General features: G+C 41.6%; 1 protein-coding gene across 1 annotated transcript in view; it reads left to right on the forward strand.

Moving 5' to 3' along the window:
• Positions 1–11743, forward strand: part of LOC143997335 (uncharacterized) — a 585170-nt gene extending 573427 nt beyond the window's left edge. The window contains exon 26 of the mRNA XM_077492911.1: positions 7504–11743. Coding sequence (XP_077349037.1) covers positions 7504–7938 — 435 coding nt within the window. The 3' untranslated portion in view covers positions 7939–11743. The remainder of the gene's footprint in view (positions 1–7503) is intronic.
• The last annotated feature ends 11448 nt before the right edge of the window (positions 11744–23191 follow it).

A 23191-nucleotide genomic window follows, 5' to 3' on the forward strand; every position in this document is an offset into this window, starting at 1 on the left:
ATCTGCCTGAAAGTAAGACAGATATTCCTCGAGCGCTGTGTTTTGCTGTTGATGCTTTAAAGGATTCAGTACAGCAGGTTTCTCATCTGGCTCTCTTGTCTGTACATATGCGCAGACTTTTATGGCTTAAGAACTGGTCAGCCGAGGTTACTTGTAAAAAGTCATTGGTGGGTTTCCCGTTTCATGGGGAACATTTTTTTGTGGATCACTTGGACAAATATATCCAAAAGATTTCCGGAGGGAAGAGTTCTCTCTTTCCTGTGAAGAAAAGCACCAGACGTTCCGTGTTTAAAAACCCAGGGACTGCTTCCTCAAATGTTTCAGGGCGGTTCTGCCACCAACAGGGCGCTAGGGCCAGGGACAAAATTCTTCTAAACCCAGCACCAAGTCCTCCTTTTGAGGGGACGCCCCCACTCCATCGGGTGGGGGGGAAGGCTGCTGCACTTTGTGGACATTTGGAAAACAACAATTCAGGACGAGTGGGTCACCTCAAATATATGTCGCGGTTATGAGCTGGAGTTGCGGGGAGTTCCCCCTCAGAGGTTTCTAAGATCCAGCGTTCCCTCTGATCCTCCAAAAATAAACTTATTGCTTCAGGCACTACATTATCTAGTACATCAAGGAGTGATTGTAGAGGTTCCTGTATTCAAAAGGAACAAAAAAGAGAAATTCGCCCTGGGACTTTAGATGAGGTGAGCACCACTAAGCCAATAAAAGTAACAAGAGTAAGTACAGTATATGTTTTTATTCAGTAAAAATATTACAAGCATATTGTCATCAAAGAAAGCCACTTAGTACAAGGTACATAAAACTGGATTGAATACAATTGGTAGTAGTAGTAGTAATACAATTGTGTATGAACAGTCACATAACATACAAACATCAGGTGTACCCGACATGTTTCGCAAGTCCCAGCTCGCTCTTCAGGGGTAGATGTGTATGAATTGTACCTAAGGTGAAAGGATACAATTTGGTATATGGTAAATACTTGGTATTTTAAAGGCAGAGGGTAAGAGGGGCCTAATAAATGGAGGCCCCATACTCACCACTACACATAGCCGAGCCAACAGATGTGAAGCCTTCAGACAGTGGCAGCAAATGTATCACCAGGGAGCTGAGGAGGCAGAGCCAGAAGAAACCCCACACAGGGCAGATTGAAGGGAAAGCATCGCATGGATGGGAAATGTGTATCCCTATTGGTCTCACTATGTCCACGGTAAGTATTGACTGTAAACATAAAGGGGTATATCAGATAATCTGAAGTAGTAGGTAAAATATAAGAGTAATAACATGGACAATTCTATATATAATATATAAAGACTAGAGCCATGAATGGCATGGACAAAGGAATATAGGGAAATATGGTGGAGAAACACCAGAGAATGGCATGAGTGGAAGTAAAGAAAGTGAGCAAAAAGCATTGAAAAAGAAATGAAGTGCAAATATGGGGGAAAGTCAAAGTGGTCAAAGACAAGCTACAGGTGAGCACTTGAGGAAAACCAATGAGTATACCTGAGTGAGATAGGTGTATAATTGCATCGGTGGTAGATTCCAATAAGAGGCATCCACAAGCATGAGTGTTCAGTGAAAGCAAAAGCTGCAAATGAATACATGCAGTGCTAAACCTCCAAGTTATATCCAGGAAGGGCTCAAGGGGCTCCGCCCCCAACGTCATGTGTGGATGACAGGAAAGTGCACAAGCACTCCTATAGGTCAACCAGATGTTACAATGTGTGCAGCCGTAACAACGCCGCAAAATCGCAGACATTGAGCAGCTGGTGCATGCACATGGCGCCGATGTGTAAGTGACCCCACCTGCACTAAAGAGCAGATGGGGGCAGCAGGGGACAAGAAATCCCCCTTTGTGCTCATTGCAGCTCCCAAAGCAGAAACAAAGCCGCCAACAGCAAGAGGCAACACATCAAATGGGTGGGGATATGAGCCTTATATTAAATGGTGTATTAACCAGTACATTATAATTACGTAGAGTGCAAGTATAATGCATGTATTGGCAGAGGTGACAGCAGACCAGTTTTGGGCTGTATGGGTGTCTTCCACCCAAATTCAATATAGAAAACAAGATAAGGTCTGGTGTCACCGGTAACACACCTCCATCCCTATAATATGCAACAAAAAAGAGAAATTCGCCCTGGGACTTTAGATGAGGTGAGCACCACTAAGCCAATAAAAGTAACGAGTAAGTACAGTATATGTTTTTATTCAGTAAAAATATTACAAGCATTATTGTCATCAAAGAAAGCCACTTAGTACAAGTTACATAAAACTGGATTGAATACAATTGATAGTAGTAGTACTTTCTTTGATGACAATATGCTTGTAATATTTTTACTGAATAAAAACATATACTGTACTTACTCTTGTTACTTTTATTGGCTTAGTGGAGCTCACCTCATCTAAAGTCCCAGGTCGAATTTCTCTTTTTTGTTGCATATTTTAGGGATGGAGGTGTGTTACCGGTGACACCAGACCTTATCTTGTTTTCTGTATTCAAAAGGGGCACATTGTTTTTCTCAAACCTGTTTACAGTTCAGAAACCAAATGGGAACACAAGGCCCATTTTAAACCTAAGGTCCCTGAACAGGTATCTATTGATACAGTCTTTTCGGTAGGAGTCTGTCCGCTCAGTAGTAACCTCACTCCAGAGGGGAGACTTTCTAGCCTTCATCGATATAAAAGACACGTATTTACACGTACCTATCTTTCAGCCTCATCAGAGGTTTCTATGTTTTGCAGTAGGGTAACGTAATTTTCAGTTTGTGACTCTACCCTTTGGGCTTGCTACAGCTCCCCAGGTGTTCACAAAGGTCCTAGCACCAGTACTGGGTCTTTTAAGGGCACAAGGGATTCTGGTGCTTGGGTATCTTGTAGACCTCCTGCTCAGAGATCACTCAGTACAGGCTCTAGCACAGAGCATAACATACATAGTGCGGTATTTGAAAAGCTTAGGCTGGAGCATAAATACCAAAATGTCAGCCTTGAGACCAGCTCAAAGTCTAAAGTTTTTAGGTCTGATCCTAAACATGGTCAAAGCAAGAGTATTCTTGCCACCCATAAAGATCTGTGCCCTGAAAGATCAGGTGCGTTAGATAAGAGGCACCAGATAACCCTCCATTCAACTTTGTATGAGTCTTCTAGGGAGGACGGTATCCTCCTTGGAGACAGTGCCCTATGCCCAGTTCTATTCCAGGCCCTTACAACAAGACACCTTGTTGGTTTGGAACAGAGGAAGAAAAGCCCTGGATTATCCAATGTGCTTATCTCCTCTGGCATTCTTAAGTCTAAACTGGTGGTTGCAGGATCAGAACCTGTGAATTGGAAACTCCTTTCTCCTGGTAACTTGGAGCGTACGGACTACAGATGCCAGTATCTCAGGCTGGGGAGTAACCCTAGATGGGCTCACAGCTCCGGGTTTATTGTCAGGGACAGAGCCGACCCTGCCCATCAACACTGTAGAATTACGGGCAGTACATCTGGCACTGCAGTCCTGGATGGTGGAGCTTCAGGACTGCCCCATCAGGGTTCAGTCCGACAATGCCACGGCAGTGGCCTACATAAACCACTCTGAAGGAGTTAAACTACATACTAGCCTGGGCAGAGGGACATGCCAATTATATCGGCAGTCCCTATCCCAGAAGTAGAGATCATCTCAGCTGCCAGCAGATCTGCTCGGGGCAATGGTCCCTACACCCAGAGGTGTTCCAGGAAATTTGCCAACGTTGGGGATGGCCAGAGGTCGACCTACTGGCATCCAGGGTCAACAACAAGCTACAGCAGTTTGGGTTTCGAGAGAGAGAACAAGAGATGCTCTGATAGTTCAGTACTCCCTGGTTTATGCTTTCCCTCCGATACACATTTGTTGCGCATTATTCGGAGAGAGGGGGTTCCAATCATTCTGGTGGCACCAGCCTGGCCCAGAAGGCTCTGGTTTCCGGAGATTGTGAGACTGACAATTTTGGGAATTCTGAAGAAAATTATGAATTTAATTAATTTTGGAATAAGGCGGTAACATAACAAAAGGTGGAAAACGTGAGGCTCTGTGAATGCTTTCAGAATGCACTGTATACAAAGATTAACCCCTTCCCACCTGCAATTTGCATAAGTTAAGGGGCAAAATGTCCCATGCCATGGATATAAATATATAAACCCTGTGAGAACCAGCTGCTGACACTGTATGTGTCAATGACAGCTGGGCTCGCCACTGACAATTTAGAACCAGTTAGAGTGGTTCCCAACCTTATGATCACTATTTCAACGCAGTGATCACACGAAGGCTGAAAGCTCCACTGACAAAAATAAAAGCCTTCACCCTTCAGATTAACACTGACAACCTTGCGCTGCAGTGCTTATATGCCAATTCATTTAATACTTAAACTGTCATAGAAATAAAGTTTTTTTTTTTGTTTATTTTTATTTTTTCATTTTTGAGCATTTGTCAGCAAAAAAAGAGGAGAGAGAAATGTCTTATTAAAACAGTGTAGCAAATAAAAAATATGGCTATAATGTGTGCAAACCTCGTTGTAGCTGTCTATTTATAGTGTATATGTTTTTACAAAAGACAACTTTCTCCCAAAATTTACACGTTTTTTTCTAATTGGATTCAATTGAAATGAGTCCAGGATGAACGTTGTGTGAATCTTGTGTGTTTATAAAATAAGCCATCAAGTAATTGTTCTGTTAAATGCAGCACACTGATCTTCCTAGTGAATGACTGTGCGTGGGGGTTAGGAGTCGTCTGATCATTGGAGGAGAGCAGGCTCATTTCTTAACACAGCCAGAAAACTGACCACAATGTGCTCTCAGGCCTAGTGTGGTTAGCTTTTAATAGGAGAGCAGAGGGACTGAAAGGAACACAAACTAAGCAATACAAACAGAACAGGATACATTTTCATACAAGTACATGGTATACCAGGAATATGAAATGTTGGGTTTACAAATTATTTAAAGTGACTCGTCAGGCTCCCATCTGTGCCACATACCCCCTCACTACAACATTCTTGATTTTAGTATAGAGGTGGCCTTTAAAAGATATCTCCACCTTGAGGTCATGTTACACCCATATTTAGGGGGTAATATGGTGCCAAGCAGATCCCCTCCACCAACAAAATGGATCACCCTCTAAAAGTATTCTAGATTCTTCTTCCTTCTGCACAGCCGCATCATTTAATCACAGAGATCTGTAAATGAATAAATTACAGCCTTAGCAGATGACCTTGTAGTTCTTAATAGAGCACAAGTGCAGTGACTACCACACACACAGGGCCGCTGATAGGGCAGTACAACCAGTCCCCTTGTACAGGGCCCGCCCCCATCAGCTACAGAGTGGGGCCCGAGCATCTTACAGTTTGTTACTGCATTTGAAAAAAAAAAAAGTTTCCTAAATTCCTCTCCTGCTCCTACTTGCTTACAGGGGGGGGGGGGGGGGTTATATAATTTTCCAGGAGGGGAGTGCAGGTGCAGCAGAGGGACTATTTCTTTATTTTCGGGCACATGTACATCATGCCGCCCCACTATTCTATTAGTCCCGGCTGGCGGAGTGATACAGTGATTCTCCATTCGTCTCTCGGCTGCATTCCTCATGAGATATATAGAAGTTGACCGGCTGACAGGGGAGAGCAGGAGGACAGCGTGGCTGCACTGGACACAGTGAGTGGGGAATAGAGGTTAGAATACTCACTGTGCCCTATCATGTATCTCAGAGCACAGCAGGTTATCAGCATTATAATTATCACAGGTAGCACAATAAGCAGGTGCTCTGTCATGGCTCTATCATGGCTCTAGGTCACATTGCTTTTGGGTGCTGACTGTGTTATGGCTGTGCTTTGTTACAGTCTGTTACATACAGTACAGCCATAAGTTAACACAGTGAGCACCCAAAAGCAATGTGACCTAGAGCCATGATAAAGCCATGACAGAGCACCTGCTTATTGTGCTACCTGTGTGATAATTGTAATGCTGATGATCATAAGAAACAATGAGATGCTACCTTACACTTCATTTGGGGGAGCAGTAAACATGCAGCAGAGCTACATTTTTACGGCTCCCCAAACCAATCCCCTTTAACTGCTTCCCATCCAGCAACATACCAGTAAAACGCTGGGATAGAAGGATGATATCTTGGTCATCACTACAGCAATGATCAAGATATCATTTTTTTAGTCCCAACAATTCTGCACAAAGTAAAGTAATGCTAATGACTAAGAAGCCAGTGGATTACTTTTACAGGCAGTGGAAGGGGGTCCCATCACCACCTTTACTGCTTTTAAGATGTGACCAGTAGCATCCGGTTCCGGGGACACAGGGAGAGGGATGGATATTGTTCTTCCCACTGTGTGATGTCAGAAACTGGACGTGACAGATGTTGTCACTGCCGGTTATGTAAAGAAGCCATAACTGGCTTGAACAAGCATCCTAATCAAACTGATCTTAGTTTGATCAGATGCTTTGGAGGCCAGAGGACAGATATGGGGTCTAAAAGACCTCATATCTCTCCATAAAGAGGTCCTGTCATGGCCCATGCTACCACAAGTATTGTAAAGATGCAGTGTAAGATTTTTTTTTATTTGTACTAAAATACAATTTTAAATAATTTTAAACTGCCCCCCCCCCCTCATGCTTATTAATTGCAAAAGCATGTATTGGCTCCACACGTATATGTAAATGGCAACAAACCTGCATTTTGTTTCAAGCCGGGGTCAGGGGTGGGGTCGAGGGTGGTTGAAGGGGGCCCCATCAGGTAGGCTGTACGGGGCCCCATGATTTCTAACAGCTGCCCTGCGCACACATAGCCCATTGACGCTTCCTCAAGCTCTCTGGAGGAAAATCTGTACCTCAGTACAGTCAAGAAGCTGGAAAAAGAGTCTGCCGGAGCCTGATATTGCATCAGGGATCAACTGATAACAGTTGCAATGCTTTGCAGGCTCATTTGCAAAAAATAATAATAAAAAATGCACTTTTTTTCTGAAAATATATATGCAGTTATTTTTTGCAAAAGATGGACTTTGCCTTTAAAATTGAGATATAATGAGTAGGAAATACTTAATACATTCCGAATTAGATATTAGTTTCCAATGTATGGAAATGGCAAAACCTTTTTACACTCGTGATTACCAACTCTATCATCATGGTCCTTTTTCATTTTTTTTTCTTCCTGTTTTTTTTTTAAACAAAGACCATACAATTGAATATTTTATAACACTTTAATAAAGATTTTTTTTATATGTAACTTTATGGTTACTTGCCTTGATTGTTTATTGATGATGATGATTATTTGATAAGGATAGTGCTCAGTGCAGTTTTTTTTTTCTTTCATATTTCAAAAAAGATTAAAAAAGAAGAAGATTGTAACTGCAGATGTTAAATTGATATAGTATTAGAAGGACAAACTGTTTTCTTGTTTCAAGCCTACATTATTAAAACACGTGTTCTATATCCAATAAAATGTTAAGGTGAACCAGATAATCATTCTCCTTTCCTCTTACCCAGCTAAATGAATTAGGCCAAGAAAATGGATGTTTGCAGCAGCAGTTGGAAGATGGGAAACTGAGATGTCAACAGTATGAACGTCATTTAGAAACCTGCAATCAGACTCTCTCTAATCTTTTCGCTCATCTGAAAGTTATACAAGAACAGAGAGATTGCCTCCAAAAACAGACTCTAAATGCTATATCCTGTAGCCAAAACATCGTACCACCTCTAAACACAAGATCTCCTATGCAGCTTCAGATTCTCTCCCAAAAGGGAATAGTAAATGGGGAATCGGAAGAGTTAATGTTAAAAGATTCATTAGACAAATCATGTCGCACACAACGCATGGAAAATCATTCTACTCCATTACAAGAGAACACAGAGTACTGGATGGAGAAAATGAATGACCTAATGTTACAGATACAACAGTTTGTAGGAACATCCAGAAAGTGAAAGGCGAACCTTTCAAATCAAATACATTTTTTAGTGAATTCACATTTTAAACAACATTCTTTTTTTAAATTATGGACCCAGAACTATGCGACAAATGTTTGTTCTCCAATCAAGGAAATATTTTCTGTAACAATGTAAATAGAAGACTTTTCATATCAGGACTATTTTTTAAATATTTTTTTTTCTCTTGTTGTAGCTGCTTATAAAGTATAGCTTTGTCCAATAATTTATTGTAGTAGGCTTTCACTTTACTTATAAATGTAAATCGGATGATTTCCCATTATTCTCATTTTGAGCAAAAGACAGTGAAAAGTGAAAGACCATATTGTAAACATTATATTTCTATTTTAGCCTAAAAGTCTTCCTTAGTGCAACAATATACAGTTCATACATATGAGTTCCTTTTGGTAGCTTAGGCAGCCATTCAAATGAATGAGCTGTCCTAAATAAATGCATGTTAACATGCAGCATAATGCATGTTAACACACCACAACAGCGTGAATGCAGCTGAACACTTGTTGCATGGAAAGTATATTGTCCAGAGCGGTTAATTTAATTCAGACCTTCGTATCTTTATTATTGGTAGTACCCCAGTCTGGACCCTGAAGCTGGCCTTTTGCCAGTTTGTCAACTTTATTACTGTCACCCTCATATTAAAGACAACCAAAGAATACCAAATATTTTTTGTTTTTCCTAAATACCTAATATTTTAATTTTCCCCTTCTGTTCTCTCTCTCCCAACCTAGACAAGAGTGACGTAGCTTCAGCCACTTACAGGCCCCTGGGATATCCACATCATGTATCCCAGAAGACTTCAGGCATGTAGTTCAGGGGTATTGCAAGAGTTAGTGTGACCTTTTGCTGACTTTGCCAACTCCATTACAATTAATAAATAGAATGATAGACAGCTAGATGTGTGAAGTAACAGCTGGCTTTCAATATGACAGAATTCAAAATGGCATGGCTGTGAACAGGACATTGAGGGACTTTATGGACTCTTAGTCTTTTTTTAATGTAATATCATACAACTTATTGTATTGCCTTATTTATAATATTGGTAAAGAGTTGGAAGGTCCTTCTAATGAAATAGCACATGAGGAAGCAGGCAGCCATGATGTAAGGCAGCATTGCTAAACCTGGACTGTGCTGCCAATAGAAAAATACCTAGATGAGGTCGAAGGACACCCATCATAAAATAAATAGATGGGCTGGAATAGGGGATCTTTAGAATATACTAATTGCCTTTCTAGCTCTGGTTTCAGTAGTTAACCACTTGAGGACCAGAAGGATTTGCTCCCTTAATGAACAGGCCATTTTTGCCATAGGGCACTGTGTTGCTTTAACTGATAATTGCGCGGTCGCATGATGTTGTACACAAACAAAATTTGAGTCCTTTTTTTTCCCAACAAATTGAGCTTTCTTTTGGTGGTATTTTATCACCTCTGCGTTTCTTTTTTTTTTGTTGTTTTTTTTTTTTTGCATTATAAACAAAAAAAGACTGTCAATTTTGAAAAAAAAAATACTATATTTTTAACTTTTTGCTATCCTTAAAAAAATTCTGTTTGGGGATGCTCAAAAATGAAAAAACAAACTAATGCTTCTACATATTTTTGATAAACAAAACTGAAACGTATATTGATTGGTTTGCACAAAAGTTACAGCGTCTACAAAATAGGGCATTGATTTATGGCATTTGTATTTTTTTTTTACTAGTTATTGCGGTGATCTGCAATTTTTAGTGGGACTGTGACATTGCAGCGGACAGATCGGACACTTTTGACACTTTTTTGGGACTAGTGACATTTATACAGTGATCAAAGCTAAAAATAGCCACGATTACTGTATAAATTTTATTGGCAGGGAAGGGGTTAACACTAGGGGCGATCAAGAGGTTAAGTGTTCCTTAGGGAGGTGTTTCTAACTTTGGGGGGGGGGGGGTGTAGTGACTGGAAGAGACCGATCGCTGTTCCTAATCATTAGGAACGGCAGATATGTCTCTCCTCCCCTGACAGTAAGGGGATCTGTCTGTTTACATTGACAGATCCTCGTTCTGTCTCTCAGGAGAGATCACAAGGGGCAGGTGGACATCGTGGCCGCCGGCCAAGTGTATCGGCCCCTAGAGGTCTTAAAGCGACCGACGTATAATGATGGCGATTCTCCCAGAAAAAGTAATCTGCCACAGTGCAACTGCGGCGCCTGCTCCTTAAGTGGTTAAATAACGATTGCATACTTGCCCAATGGATTTCTGTGCCACATTTCCTGGCTCTGTTCCCATGCACCTTTTGGGTGTTTTTGTCAAACCTGAGGTGTTCTCTCTCCCACTGTTGTATTTTCCTTATTATCCATAATAACTCAGGAGGAGAGATTTCTCTAGGGGTTCCCCAAGAGATAAAATTAACCATAAGGTGGTTTCATGCATCTATACTCTATATGAAGGCTAAAGGCATGCTGAAGCAGTCAATTACCTTATTTATCGGCGTATAACACATACTTTTTCCCCCTTAAAATTGGGGGAAAATCATAGGTGTGTACACCAATCCCTGCTGTCTCTTAGAGAAGAGGAGCGAGTGCCGCTGAATTACATAGAGCCACGATCTCCTGTGTACCCGGTGCTCCGTCACTCACAGCCACGCCCCACATTGGGCCACTGTTCTGTCTATCATATGAACAGGGCTGGGAGGCATGGCTGTGAGTGACAGAGGCACACAGGAGATGGCGGCTCCCTGTAATTCAGCAGCACTTGCTCCTCCTCTTCCCTCAGAGACAGCAAGTATAATCCGACACTGGTGAGGCTGCAATGATGGCAAAGGTGAGGCTGCAGATGGGCACTGAGCAGGGTGCATTGATGGGCAATTTAGAGGATGCAGATGGGCACTGAGCAGGGTGCATTGATGGGCAATTTAGAGGATGCAGATGGGCACTGAGCAGGGTGCATTGATGGGCAATTTAGAGGATGCAGATGGACACTGAGCAGGCTGCATTGATGGGCAATTTAGAGGATGCAGATGGGCACTGAGCAGGGTGCATTGATGAGCTGCTTCATTTAAAATGTAAGCGTTTTCCTTAAACTTCCCTCCTAAAATTGGGGTGCGTGTTATGCACCTGTGCGTGTTATGCACCTGTGCGTGTTATACACCGATAAATACGGTATATACAACCTGCATTTTCGTTAACTCACTGCAGCACAGAGATATGAACAGACCTGTTTGATTTGCATGTTTATTCTGTTTCCTGTGGTTTCCTTTTAGTAGCTGGCTGAATTATACTGACAGGGACCATTTGGATGTGATGCATCCTCATGCAAGCAAATCTTTTCCGTTTTTTAACAACATATGAATTTGGATTTTTCGAGTTCTCAATTATTGCAAACCAGTATTGCCAAAGCATTTGTTAATTTTGTTATTCTGTATACTTTTTCTCTTGTGTGCCAGAATTGGTATTTACAATGTTGTAAATAATGAAGTAGTATACATGACGTAAATGTAATGCTAATTTATGTATGTAATTTACGTCTCTATTTTAACAAAAGTAAGAAGAGAAAATTGTGCCATTGTTTTTATGTATGTTTCATTTAATTCTATATTGCTAAAAAAACTGATTTCCATTAACAGCTACAGGGTGCAGTGATGCTAGAGTAAATTAGCTATCACCTAAAGCTAGTTGTTTAATATGTTGGACTAAATTGTCTTTTCTGATAAGTATCAACGTGCATTGTGTCATTTTCATTACAAAAATGTCACCTTATTATTTATTTATTTTTATTTGATTCTGAAATGTTGTGTTTTCAATTCAAATCGGAATGTTATTTTGTCTCATCATTTTACAATCATATAGATTATCAATAATTAAGATATCCTTGTAGCTACTTTAGTTTTATTGCCATAGACTTTTGTGTGTCACTGTAACTGTAAATTTTGTGGGCGTTCAGCCATTCTGTCAAAATTATTTCTAGTAACTGCCCCCGTACACACGGTCTTTCATTCCGACAACAAAATCCGTCGGATTTTGTCCAAAACTGGTGCATACACACATTTGGACAAAGTTGTCAGAAAATCTGATCGTTCAGAATGTGATGACGGGACTACGTTGCTTCTAGTAGCCAATAGCTTTGGTCTCGTAATTTGATCTGAGCATCAGAATTCTCTACAAACGATCGGAAAAAGTCTGATCGGATTTTGTTGTCGGAAAATTTGAGGTCCTGCTCTCAAATTTTATCTGTCGGAAATTCAGACGGAAAAAGTCAGATAGAACCCACACACAATTGGATTTTCCGACAATATAATCCGATTGGACCTTTTCCGTTGGGAATCTCCAACCGTGTAGAGGGCATTACTCCTTTTCCTGTTTCCTATTGGGCATCATATATTGATAGACACACACAAAATGTTTACCGGAGACTACGTGGTTTAAAATTGCCTTTAGCAACCTAGAAAATGAGGAAAAACATGGGTTGAATAGGGAAGGACAACAGGGTAAAATTGTCTTAGGAAAGATTTGTCTGCATTTGTACCAGTGGCAGAAGTATAGGGGTCGCTGAGGTCGCCATGGCGACCGGGCCCCATGCTGAGGGCCCCCTGTATACCTTGATAGGAGGAGGGGTAAGGACGGCTGAGCTCCCCGATCCTCAGCCAAACTGTAATTGGCACTGTGCAAGGTGTACAGTGTGTGCTGTGCTCTTTGTCTCCCCCTACAGTGCAGTACCTGGCAGGAAGAGGTAAGGTAAAGCACTGCTGATTTTTAAAAGGCGATATGTATGTATGTGTGTTTATGTGTGTGTGTGTGTGCATGTTTGTGTGTATGTATGTATGTACCGTATTTTTCTCTCCATAAAACGCACCTAGGTTTTAGAGGAGGAAAGCAAGTAAAAAATATATTCTGAACCAAATGGTGTACTGAAATATTTACCATGCCCATGAAATGCAGTCTGACTGGTGCCATACAATGCAGGTTGGCCTGTGCCATACAATGCAGCATAACCTGTGCCTGGCGAGGATGTCATCACATCTGACAGAACAGCCCGAGCCGGCGGCGTGGCCGCACTCCATTCGGCCTGCTCTGTCTTCTGTCTGTGACAGGCAAAGCTAAGTAAAAGGGGACAGGCACAGGATCACCCTGTGGTCACGGGAGACAGCCGCCCGGTATTCTAACAAGGTGGCGGCCCTGGTCAGCATTCGCTCCATAAAACGCACAGTCATTTCCCACCATTTTTTGGGGGGAAAAGTGCATCTTATGGAGCGAAAAATACGGTATGTATGTATGTGTGTATACATGTGTTTATATGTGTCTGTGTTTATGTGTGTGTGTGTTTAATCCTGACCCCTATATGTGTACAATCAGAACTGACTTTTTTTTCTTGCTTGTTCATAGTACCAGCAAAAAAAATGCAGTTCCTCTGAAAAGCGATCCATGCTCAGATCGCTTTCCAGAGGCATTTGACAACCAGTAAAGAGGCAATATGTTGCCTCCTGACTGCCTGTTTTAACCCCTTAAATACATTATCACTATGCTGCAACTGCATGCAATGCACACAGTTGCGGAGTCATTGCAGTGCTGCCCCATTCACATAGGGGTGTACTTCAAGTGTGCCCTGACTGGCAAAAGATTGTAAAACACCGACATAGAGGAACGGATCTCTCCATTTTTTTTCCTGCAGCCATGGAATGCCTGCAGGAGGGAGAGGAGCAACAGCAGGGGAAATGGAGAAATCGGTTCCTTTATATGCAGCCACCCACTTGTGACCAGCCCTGTTGTACCGCCACTGGGCTCGGAGGAAAGGGGGGCGGCCCTTCATGTTTTTTTGCATTGGGGTCCTAAAGGGTCTAGCTACGCCACTGATTTATACTATACTTAATGACTGTGTTCTGTTTGAGCTGAGCTCATTGAAGTGCTCGGAAAAATTTAGTATTAAAACTTCTATAAAGGATAAACCTTGCAGTGTTAAGTGTTTTATTACTATTATTATTAGTAATATCACAAAGCAGGCTATAAAGTCGCTTTGACAGCCAGGTCCTGCTCTGTGCCAGGTCATGCTCTGTATCACAAGACCTTACATTGCTATTAAAGGTTCGGCTTTAAAAAAAATAAACATGTCATACTTACCTGCTCTGTGCAGTATTGTTCTGCACAGAGCAGCCCCAATCCACTTCTTCTCGGGTACCCCGCCAGCACCCCTGGCTCCTCTATCTTGACTAGTGCCCCCAATAGCAAGCCGCTTGTTATGGGGGACTTGTGCGTGCTCGCTCTCAAACTCTGCTCTATGCATCCATAAGACACTTAGAGCCGTGGATCGACCCTTACCCCCTGTTCTCTCCTCATTAACTCACTGGCTGTGATTGACAACAGTGAGAGCCAATGGCTCCCATTGCAGTCTCAGCCAATGAGGAGAGGGAGTCCCAGTTCAGCTAAGTCTCTCATTCACATCGCTGGATCGAGAGTGAGCTCAGGTGAGTATTAGGGGGGCAGTGGAGGGAGCAGCACACAAAAGGTTATTTTACCTTCAGGTATAAAACCATTCATGGTTCATGGTTAAACCCATTAAAAACCAGTACAATCCCTGATAACCAGTGCACATGCTTAAAAAAAACTGTACGCTTCCTTGTAAAATAAATCTACGTAAGTATACAAATACTGCCCATCATTATTGAACATTTCTCCAGTCTGCTGCTTATAAGTGACCCTGTTGCTCTTTTACAAATACAAAAAAAAAAAAAAACTGCAATAGACATTTTATATTTACCTGTGCTGCAGGAGCTGTGATCGAATTTTCAGATCTGAAACATCTGAGAGTGTCAGATACCTATGTCCCCTCCCACTGTCTCTCTCTCCCCTAAGTCACTAAAGTGTCCTATGTTGGCTTAGGGTCAGTGGATAGAAACACAGCTCATAGCAGGAGACCAAGCACCCATCACACCTAGAAAGGTGTAGTATGTGAAGATTCTGATGGCATTTCTGAGCAGAGTGAAGATCTGAGGAACTGGCTACAGACCCAGTGGGGTTGATTTACTAAAGGCACATAGTTGCTCCAGAGCTTAGTGAATGAGTAGAAGCTCTGCTAACATCAATCATTCAATCATGCACAAAAATGCTGTTTTTTTATTTTCCATGCACCTGATTGGGTAATCTTTAAAAAGTAGAGTTTTACTTCATTTACTAAGCCCTGGAGCAACTGCACTTTGCAAAATTTTTGTAAATCAACCCCATTGGATATAAAACGTCTTTTTTTTTTTTCATTTTTACAAATGAAAAACTCTACAAAAATATAGGGCTCATTTAGATGTATGCATGTGTATAGAGGTGCATTCTTATGTAGGGTTAGACAGATTGTCATTTGTCAATCTGCAATTCCTTTTTAAGGCAGCGCACATTATTGACATGCATTGGCCTGTGTTTCCAGTGCGTTTTGAAGTTAGGATTTTATAACTGTTGCCACTTCGTCAAAGCACGTTATATGGATTTCGATTTATTGCCATTGACTGCTATGTTCCTCCCAGTGCACTAAAAAGCAGGAACGAATAAACATGTATTTTTCAAAAAACACTGCACTGTAGCATAGAGATGAGAACATGTTGAGATAAGTATTCAGTACAAAGAATACTCATCTCAACATGTTCTCATCTCTATGGTACAGTGCAGTGTTTTTTGAAAAATACATGTCTATTCGTTCCTGTTTTTTATTGCATTGGGAGGACCATAGTAGTCAATGGCAATTAATCAAAATCCATATAGCGTGCTTTGACACAGTGGCAACAACTCTTAACAAATCCTAACTTCAAAACACACTGGAAACACAGGCCAATGCATGTCAATAATGTGCGCTGCCTTACAAAGGAAATGCACATTGACAAATGACAATCTGCCTAACCCTACAAAGAAATGCACCTCTATACACATTCATACATCTAAATGAGCCCTACATTTTTGTAGTTGGTCTGTCATCTGCACTCAGCCGCATCTTAAAGCAGAGCACTGCTAAATACATGACTGAAATACCTGGTACAGAACAGAACAAATTTGTAAAATGTGTGTGACCACACTAGTCATACCGGTATACAATAGAAGTTCACGTAAGTAAAAATGCATTCTACATGCAGTAGATGGACTCTTTATTGACTGGGATTCCTCTCCTGTGTATACTATTACTGCAGGTTTCACAGATGATCCTCAATGACTAAGAGAGCGAAAAAGAGGAAAGCACTTGACCTGGGAATTGTAACGTGTTTATATGATCAGGGAACCTCTACTGGCATCCAACATTCTTATAACCTATTTCAGGGGATTCACATTGTGGCATTTACTTCCTTCTAGTTTTTGCTTGAGTTTTAGTATTAATTTTGGCGTTTTTAATATTGCATGATAAGTTCGCTATAGCAAGTCTATTATTTCCATAACTTGTATTTCATCGTCTACCACCTTGCCTTTTTATTATTCAGAAATATGCTAAACCAGCAGAAAAATCAAGTAAGCATGATGTAGTTGTTTAACTATCCCTCTTCTTACAGATATGTAAATCAAAGAGAAACCTCAATCTTTTATCATAGTGAGAAAGTGTAAATCCAGGAGGTCTTGTCAAGCGATTACATTTCTAGTAGTAAAGTCTTCAGCCGTCCTGATTACATCCCGCCTAGGGGTTTTGTCAGTCACTTTTCCTACTATACAGATTTGCATTTGCAGTCAGTTTTTAAGTTCATTTCCTTATGGGAGTGTTTTTTTTTTTCATTATAAGTTTTATGTATTGCAGTTACCTCATTTTAAGAAAGAAATGTTGTGCCTAACTCCTGTCTTCATTTAGTATTTTGATAGGTCAAACACTTAACCTGCTGTAATTAACAGCTGTTGTATAGAGTCCAAGGTTTTGAACTTGTGCTTTATCTTTTAGATTTTTTAATTTTCCTAACCAGCATAACCAATGAAGTGCTGGAATATTTCCAGGCCACAAGGGCACATTTTAAAAGAATCTAGTGGTTTTTAACTTGTCTGTCCATTGCATAGTGCTTAGTTATTAGGCCTTCTCTATGCTCTACATGGAAAATCAGAGCTGTGTGTAAACAAAGTCTGCTTTGCCTCTGGGAAGCTGAACACCGACGGTTAGGGTCCATGCACACTAGCTTAAAAAACTCTGCTCCTAGAGGAGTTTAGCGTTTTGCCTGTAGAAGCAGCTAATGTTATCCTATGTGTCCATACACATTAGGTAGTCTAGAAGTATGTTTTAGGCTCAGCGTTTAGAGGCAGAAAAAAAAAAAAAACTTTGTTTTCTGGCAGACAAAATGTCCTAAATGCTAGTCCAAAAATACTCAAAATTTGCGTTTTTTTTTTTTTTTTCTTTCAAGAGCACTGGCGTTTTTTTAAGCTAGTGTGCATGAAGCCAAAACTTAATCTTGAAGAGTTCCTTCTCTCCACATTGCAAGGGTTAAATGTTATTTTTTTCTGGGAAGATAGGAATAAGCAGTATAACTTACCTTATTTCTTTCCTCTCGGCATCCGACCATTAGTTCTGCATTGTATGTGATGACATCGCAGAGCTTGTGATCTGTCTTGCATTGAAGAGAGGGGGCCAGTCATACAGACAGGTGGATGCAAGAAATAAATGTAAGCAATTTGCCTTTTCCTATCCCCCTAGACCAGTGATGGCGAACCTTGGCACCCCAGATGTTTTGGAACTACATTTCCCATGATGCTCATGCACTCTGCAGTGTAGTGGAGCATCATGGGAAATGTAGTTCCAAAACATCTGGGGTGCCAAGGTTCGCCATCACTGCCCTAGACAAACATTTGCCATTGTAGTGCAATGGTATGTTTTTCACTGCCTGGACTTGGGCTTTACAGCTGAACTTTAGGTAAGCAGCTAAACACACCATGGATGTCCCTCCACCAAATGCACTCACCAGAGTGCTGGGACGTGACACCTTTTCTGGTCAGTGCTACATCAAGAAAACTTATTTAAAGACAGAGACCTGGTGACAGTCATTGTGCCCATTTGCTGTTCACATGATGTGCAGCCATCTGGTCTGGTGAGTGCATAGGACTGGTGGTGGTACACACTGTGGATGTTTTATATACATATACACACCCTCTTTATATCAGAAAACATTTTACAACTTTTTCATAAGTACTACACTATATATTATTTTGATTTTTGGGGAGCACATTTCCAGTCCTGCCATCCGCTTGTTTTCACTGTTGGAATAGTCTGGTTTGCTGTCATCTCCAAGAGGGTCATCTTCTCAAAGGGATTGCTCAGAAAGATTTATTGGTCTTGGATGATGCTGCTGAGCCCAGTTTGCTGCCTATAATCTGTGCAGCATTGCTTTGTGGTGAGTGCATTTGGATTGGTGGAGGGACATGTTTGGGAATCTCTGTTGATTAGTCTAGATAAGACTAAACGCATCACTGAGGATTGTTGGCATTATGTGAATTGTTGCCACTAAAGATTATCTATGGACTGTTTGTATACAGTTTAACGCTTATACATATTGGTTTATTTAATGTGTACATTTGGACACTGTATCATAGTTTTGTTTCCAAGCACTTAGTTTTTCCACAAAGGTTTGGGCTTGTTAATCTTTAAGTGCCAGCAGCTATTTTATTTCCACGAAGGGACTGCTTTTTTCTATATTTATTAAACACACAATTGAATCCATATTTGTGACAAAAGGATTTGTTATCCTGCCACTCTTGGGATATTGCAAAGATAGCGACAAACCATCCTCTGATAGAGTTAATAAAGTACAGAAGTGCTGCCTCCCCACTTGCAGCTATTGGACAATGCAGGAGCAGCAATATATTGATAAGGCATCATTGCTACCCATTCTGATCTATTCAACATGTTCACAATCAGTACATTTTGCATGCAGTAGAGCTAATTAGCTCCAAGTGCTGCCCTTTCCTTTTCCCAGTCTGTAATGAATCATAGCCACTTTAGTTACTTAGGCAAGCAGTATGTAAATGAAAATGAAGGAATACATAACTGCAATTGTGTTTTTGTTATACAGTAGCTGCCTGAGGTTTAGGTTTAATCACTCTGATAAAGTATAAAAATGGTCTCTCCCATAAGTTGTTTACACTGGCATGCTGGGATCACTCATTAATATTATGCAGGATTTAAATAACCAACATTTTGCACAGGTAGACAGTACCATTCCAATATGATTCAAACAGGGGGAATCCTAGGGCCCTGCTCATTATAACTTACATCTAAAAGGGAGGATCAAATGATACAAAAAAGTAGGGATACTAGAGAGTAGGGGGCCTTGGAGAGAGTAAAGAGGATGGTTTGGTTGGTATTTTGAGACAAGGTTAGTAAGGTAGCTGGGGGAAGAGTTGTGAATGGTTTTCTAGGCTGTTGCTAACCCCTTGGCGCCGACTGTACGCAAATATGTGGCTTCTCGGCGCTTGGTCCTTAGTGCCGCATATTTGCTTGAATTACTGCCAATATACCCATGCCAAGAGCATGCATGCTGCGTGGTCCCAACACACTTACCGTCAGCTAACCGAAAGCTCCTGAACGCAAGTTTTCAGAACACGTGACCACCAATCATGGCGATCATGTGATCTTAAGCCTCACCCCGACATCATAACAGGCAATAAGAGGTTAATATTTTGAATTTTATTCTTTGCGTGAGCAGAAGCCAACAGAGGGATGGCAGAAAAAGGTGGCAGACACTGAACAATTGATAAGATGGATTAGTCTGGCATAAGCATTCACGATGGACTATAGGGGGTTGGTCTATGTAAAGGTAAGCCAATAGTTGTAATAGTCGCAATGACTAGGGAGTGAATTAAAATTTTACTGCTCTATTTCTGGGTATAAGGGAACTAAGAAGAGAGTATGCTGCATCCATGTATGCAATGCACAGTGCTGTGTACTCTATAAATAAGTTAGAACCTATCAGGTTTTCTTTAGCTATTTTCTATGTTAGCCCTGACATTCTTATTATTATAGTATTACCTTTTCTTCTGTAATTAAATACTTCTTGTGTATCAATTCATTTTGTGGCTGCGATTTATTTTAGATGGGAAACAAATTGCCTTAAAGACGTAATTTAGAAAAGTTCAAATGTAATATAAATGGGCACCCATACCCTTTTGAAGTACAAAGTGCTACCGCATTCAAAAAAATGCTTTTCACATTGAAAAAAGGTGTTTTATTGAGTCAAGATAAATGTTACAGCCATTGTATAAGTAACAAAAGGGATTTTGGAGAGTGCAAAATCAGGCTCACATCTGCATAGAAACCAAACGGCTTCTAACCTCAGCTTGTTCAATTAAGCTTTGACAATAAAACCTGGAAGCTGATTGGTTTCTATGCAGAAGTGACACTGATATTACTCTCTCCAGCTTCAGTAAATAAACCCCATAGTGCTCTTTTACAGTGAACAGAATAGGTTATTCAAGCACAGGCTATATAATTGGCATGATCGTTTAAAGGCAGGTTTGCAGAGATGGAACTTCTACCACTTTACAAAAGTTTGGCCTAGCTGCATCTTGAGTATGCTGTCCAGTTCTGGTCACTATCCCCCAAGAAGGATGTGCTGGAACTGGAGAGAAGGGCAACTAAGTTAGTAAGTAGACCGGTGGACCTCAGTTTTGAAGAATGACTGCAAACAAACTTATTCTCCCTGGAGAAAAGACACTTAGGAGGAGAAATTATCATAATATACAAATATCTATGTAGCACTAACCCTCGAAGGAGCTGTTGGTTTGATTGGGCTTTTTGTTACCTTCTTCACATCGATTTGCATCTAGGGGTTTCCCATGGTAGATGGCCCAGAAACTTTAGAGACTGACGACAGAGGGATTAAAGGGATTAAAAGGATTTTTATTTGCAAACAACGTAGTTAATGAACAGTCTCTTAGTATAGGATCAGAGGGTTAGGAGGAAATTTCAGATACTCTTAGTGTCTAAGTCAGTGATAAAGGACTTGCTAACTTCGAATAAATTCAGAAAATAGCCATTCACAGCTGGATGTTCACTCAAGTTGGATAGTCCCTCTATCACAAGGCCTAGCAGCCAACAAAGTGCTTAAATCAGGAACAAGTCTCTGCCACAGACGTTGTTGTAGAACATGTAGGAAACTAGAACTTGTAGAACATTCGTGGGGTACCAGTATCTTTCAGCCGGTTCTGCGATACCCACGAGATTGGATTCACTTAGGTACCTGAGTCTCACCAGGCTCTTGCTAAGAAAGCAACCCGTACATGGCCTTCTTCTGAAGAGTCCTCACTTGGATAGCTACGAAGTTTCTGGGCCTCTACCACAACCGGAGACAGCATCGGACCACCTCGGAATCCTTTCTTTCGTTTTCCTTGCCTCGGGCTAGCCAGCCTGGAGACATAGCCATAGCCTTCCTGGGGGCTGGTCAGGAGGACCAGGACCATGGAGTCAGAACATACTTCTGGACCGGAACCCCGAACCACATGACATCCGCATCTTAAGTACCCTCTCCCAGAAAGCACAGCAAGAGTGACACCCCCACTGGGCTGGCTCCAAGAGAAAGTAACCTTAAAGCACCCAACCAGACTGTGGTTCCATGCCTGCCAGAAGAGACAGTGCCCCCTATGGCCAGGCTGAACATCCTATAGTCCAGTCAGGCTGATGCTGAGGTCCAAATTTGGAGTAATTATACCCAAACCAAACTGCAGTTCAGGTGTACCATTACATTTAAAAAAAAAAACATAGCGCATGCTCTTCAGGAGCCGGTGTTACATCTAAATGGTGATTCTAGCATAAGGAGAAAACTATTCAGTCTCAGGTCGCTTTAGAAGACATGGATCAAAAAGGAACCCCCTAAGTGGGACTTTGACAGTCCATCAACACATGCAATGAAACTATAAAATATTATATTTTTTGATACAAAAATGATAAAAACAGGGACAGACGACTAGCATCTGAACAGTAAGAATATGCAATGTGATACAAAATAGAAAACAGTAAACCATATAAAAATACTTATGCTCTCCTAGGGATTGGATATCCCAAAACCTGACGCCTTTCCAGTTTTTCTTGAAAACTTTCATCGGGGTTATGGCTGAGATGAGTTTCAATGCTATGAGTGGCCGTGGGGTTGAGCTGAGTTGTGTTTTGATGCCTATCAGTGGGAGGTGCAGTCTGAGACTCTAAAACCTGTCCATTACACTCCCACAGAACTATAATGGGAAAGTTACAAAAATGGTGGCTGTGGAGATAGAGGCCACAACAGCCACCAGTTTTGCACAAAAATAACAGGGATTGAGACCTGTGATTTTAATAATGCACGTGCATTTTCTCTTACTACTACTACTACAGCCTGAGGAAACAAATCAAGAAAATATATACTCAAGGTAGGAAAGCACCAGCAATAACATGGAAATATGTTTCTGCCTGGAGTTCAGCTTTAAAGGACAGTACTGTCTGGTGACTATGACTGTAGCGGCCATAATCCTTGGGGCAGGGCGGCCTTAACTTTTGGGCTTACCGGTTACCTCCGCTTGGCTTGTTCTTCCACATCTAGGGGTTCCCAGGGTTGGTACCCAACAACTTTGGATGCTGATACCAATAAAGTCCTTTTGAAAGGGTTTTTATTTGCAGGGGTAACATCCAACAAACACAGTCTCGTATGGGAACAGAGGGCAAGGATGAAAGAACTCGGGCACCTTGAACTGCAAATATCACAAAGTCTCTAGTATCACCCAGAGAGTAGCCACTCGCAGCTGGGAGCTTCAAGGCCGAACAAATCTCTAGCCAGAGATTAAGGCAGTCAGCACTTTGATTCAGAACTCTGACCTTGAACAAGTTGTAACTGAAAGTGAACAGGAACCTTTTTCCTCAGTATCTGGAACGTTCTCTGTCTCCTTGACAGTACTGGAAAAAGCGTGGATTTGTCAATGTCCTTCACAACTCAGTAACCAGGTACTTCTCAGGATGCCAGCTTGTTGGCCCTCCTCTGAAAAGTCCTTCCCCGGTCACTTGCATGAGCTGCGGTGCCCCTCCAAGCCGAGAGCACACCCGGACGCCTTGAATCCTTCCTAAGTTACTGTGCCTCAGACCAGCCGGTTCCAAGACTCCGGAACAGACGGGTCCCTACCCCAGACCAGGCGGGTCTATTGGGGTTCCCCAACCGAAGCATGTTGCGGAGCGACGAACACTCCTGTGACCGGGACCCCTCGCGGGGCTACCCCGGTCCAGAACTAAGAACAGACCGATAGGACCTCACGAACGAACAACCCAGAACACGTGACCCCAACATCTTAAGTACCCCTCCCCAGACTCCTCAGCGGG

Source organism: Lithobates pipiens, unplaced genomic scaffold (genome assembly GCF_037356315.1).
Source record: "Lithobates pipiens isolate NorthernLeopardFrog02 unplaced genomic scaffold, aLitPip1_a1.2 Scaffold_19, whole genome shotgun sequence".
Classification (NCBI taxonomy): Eukaryota; Metazoa; Chordata; class Amphibia; order Anura; family Ranidae; genus Lithobates; species Lithobates pipiens.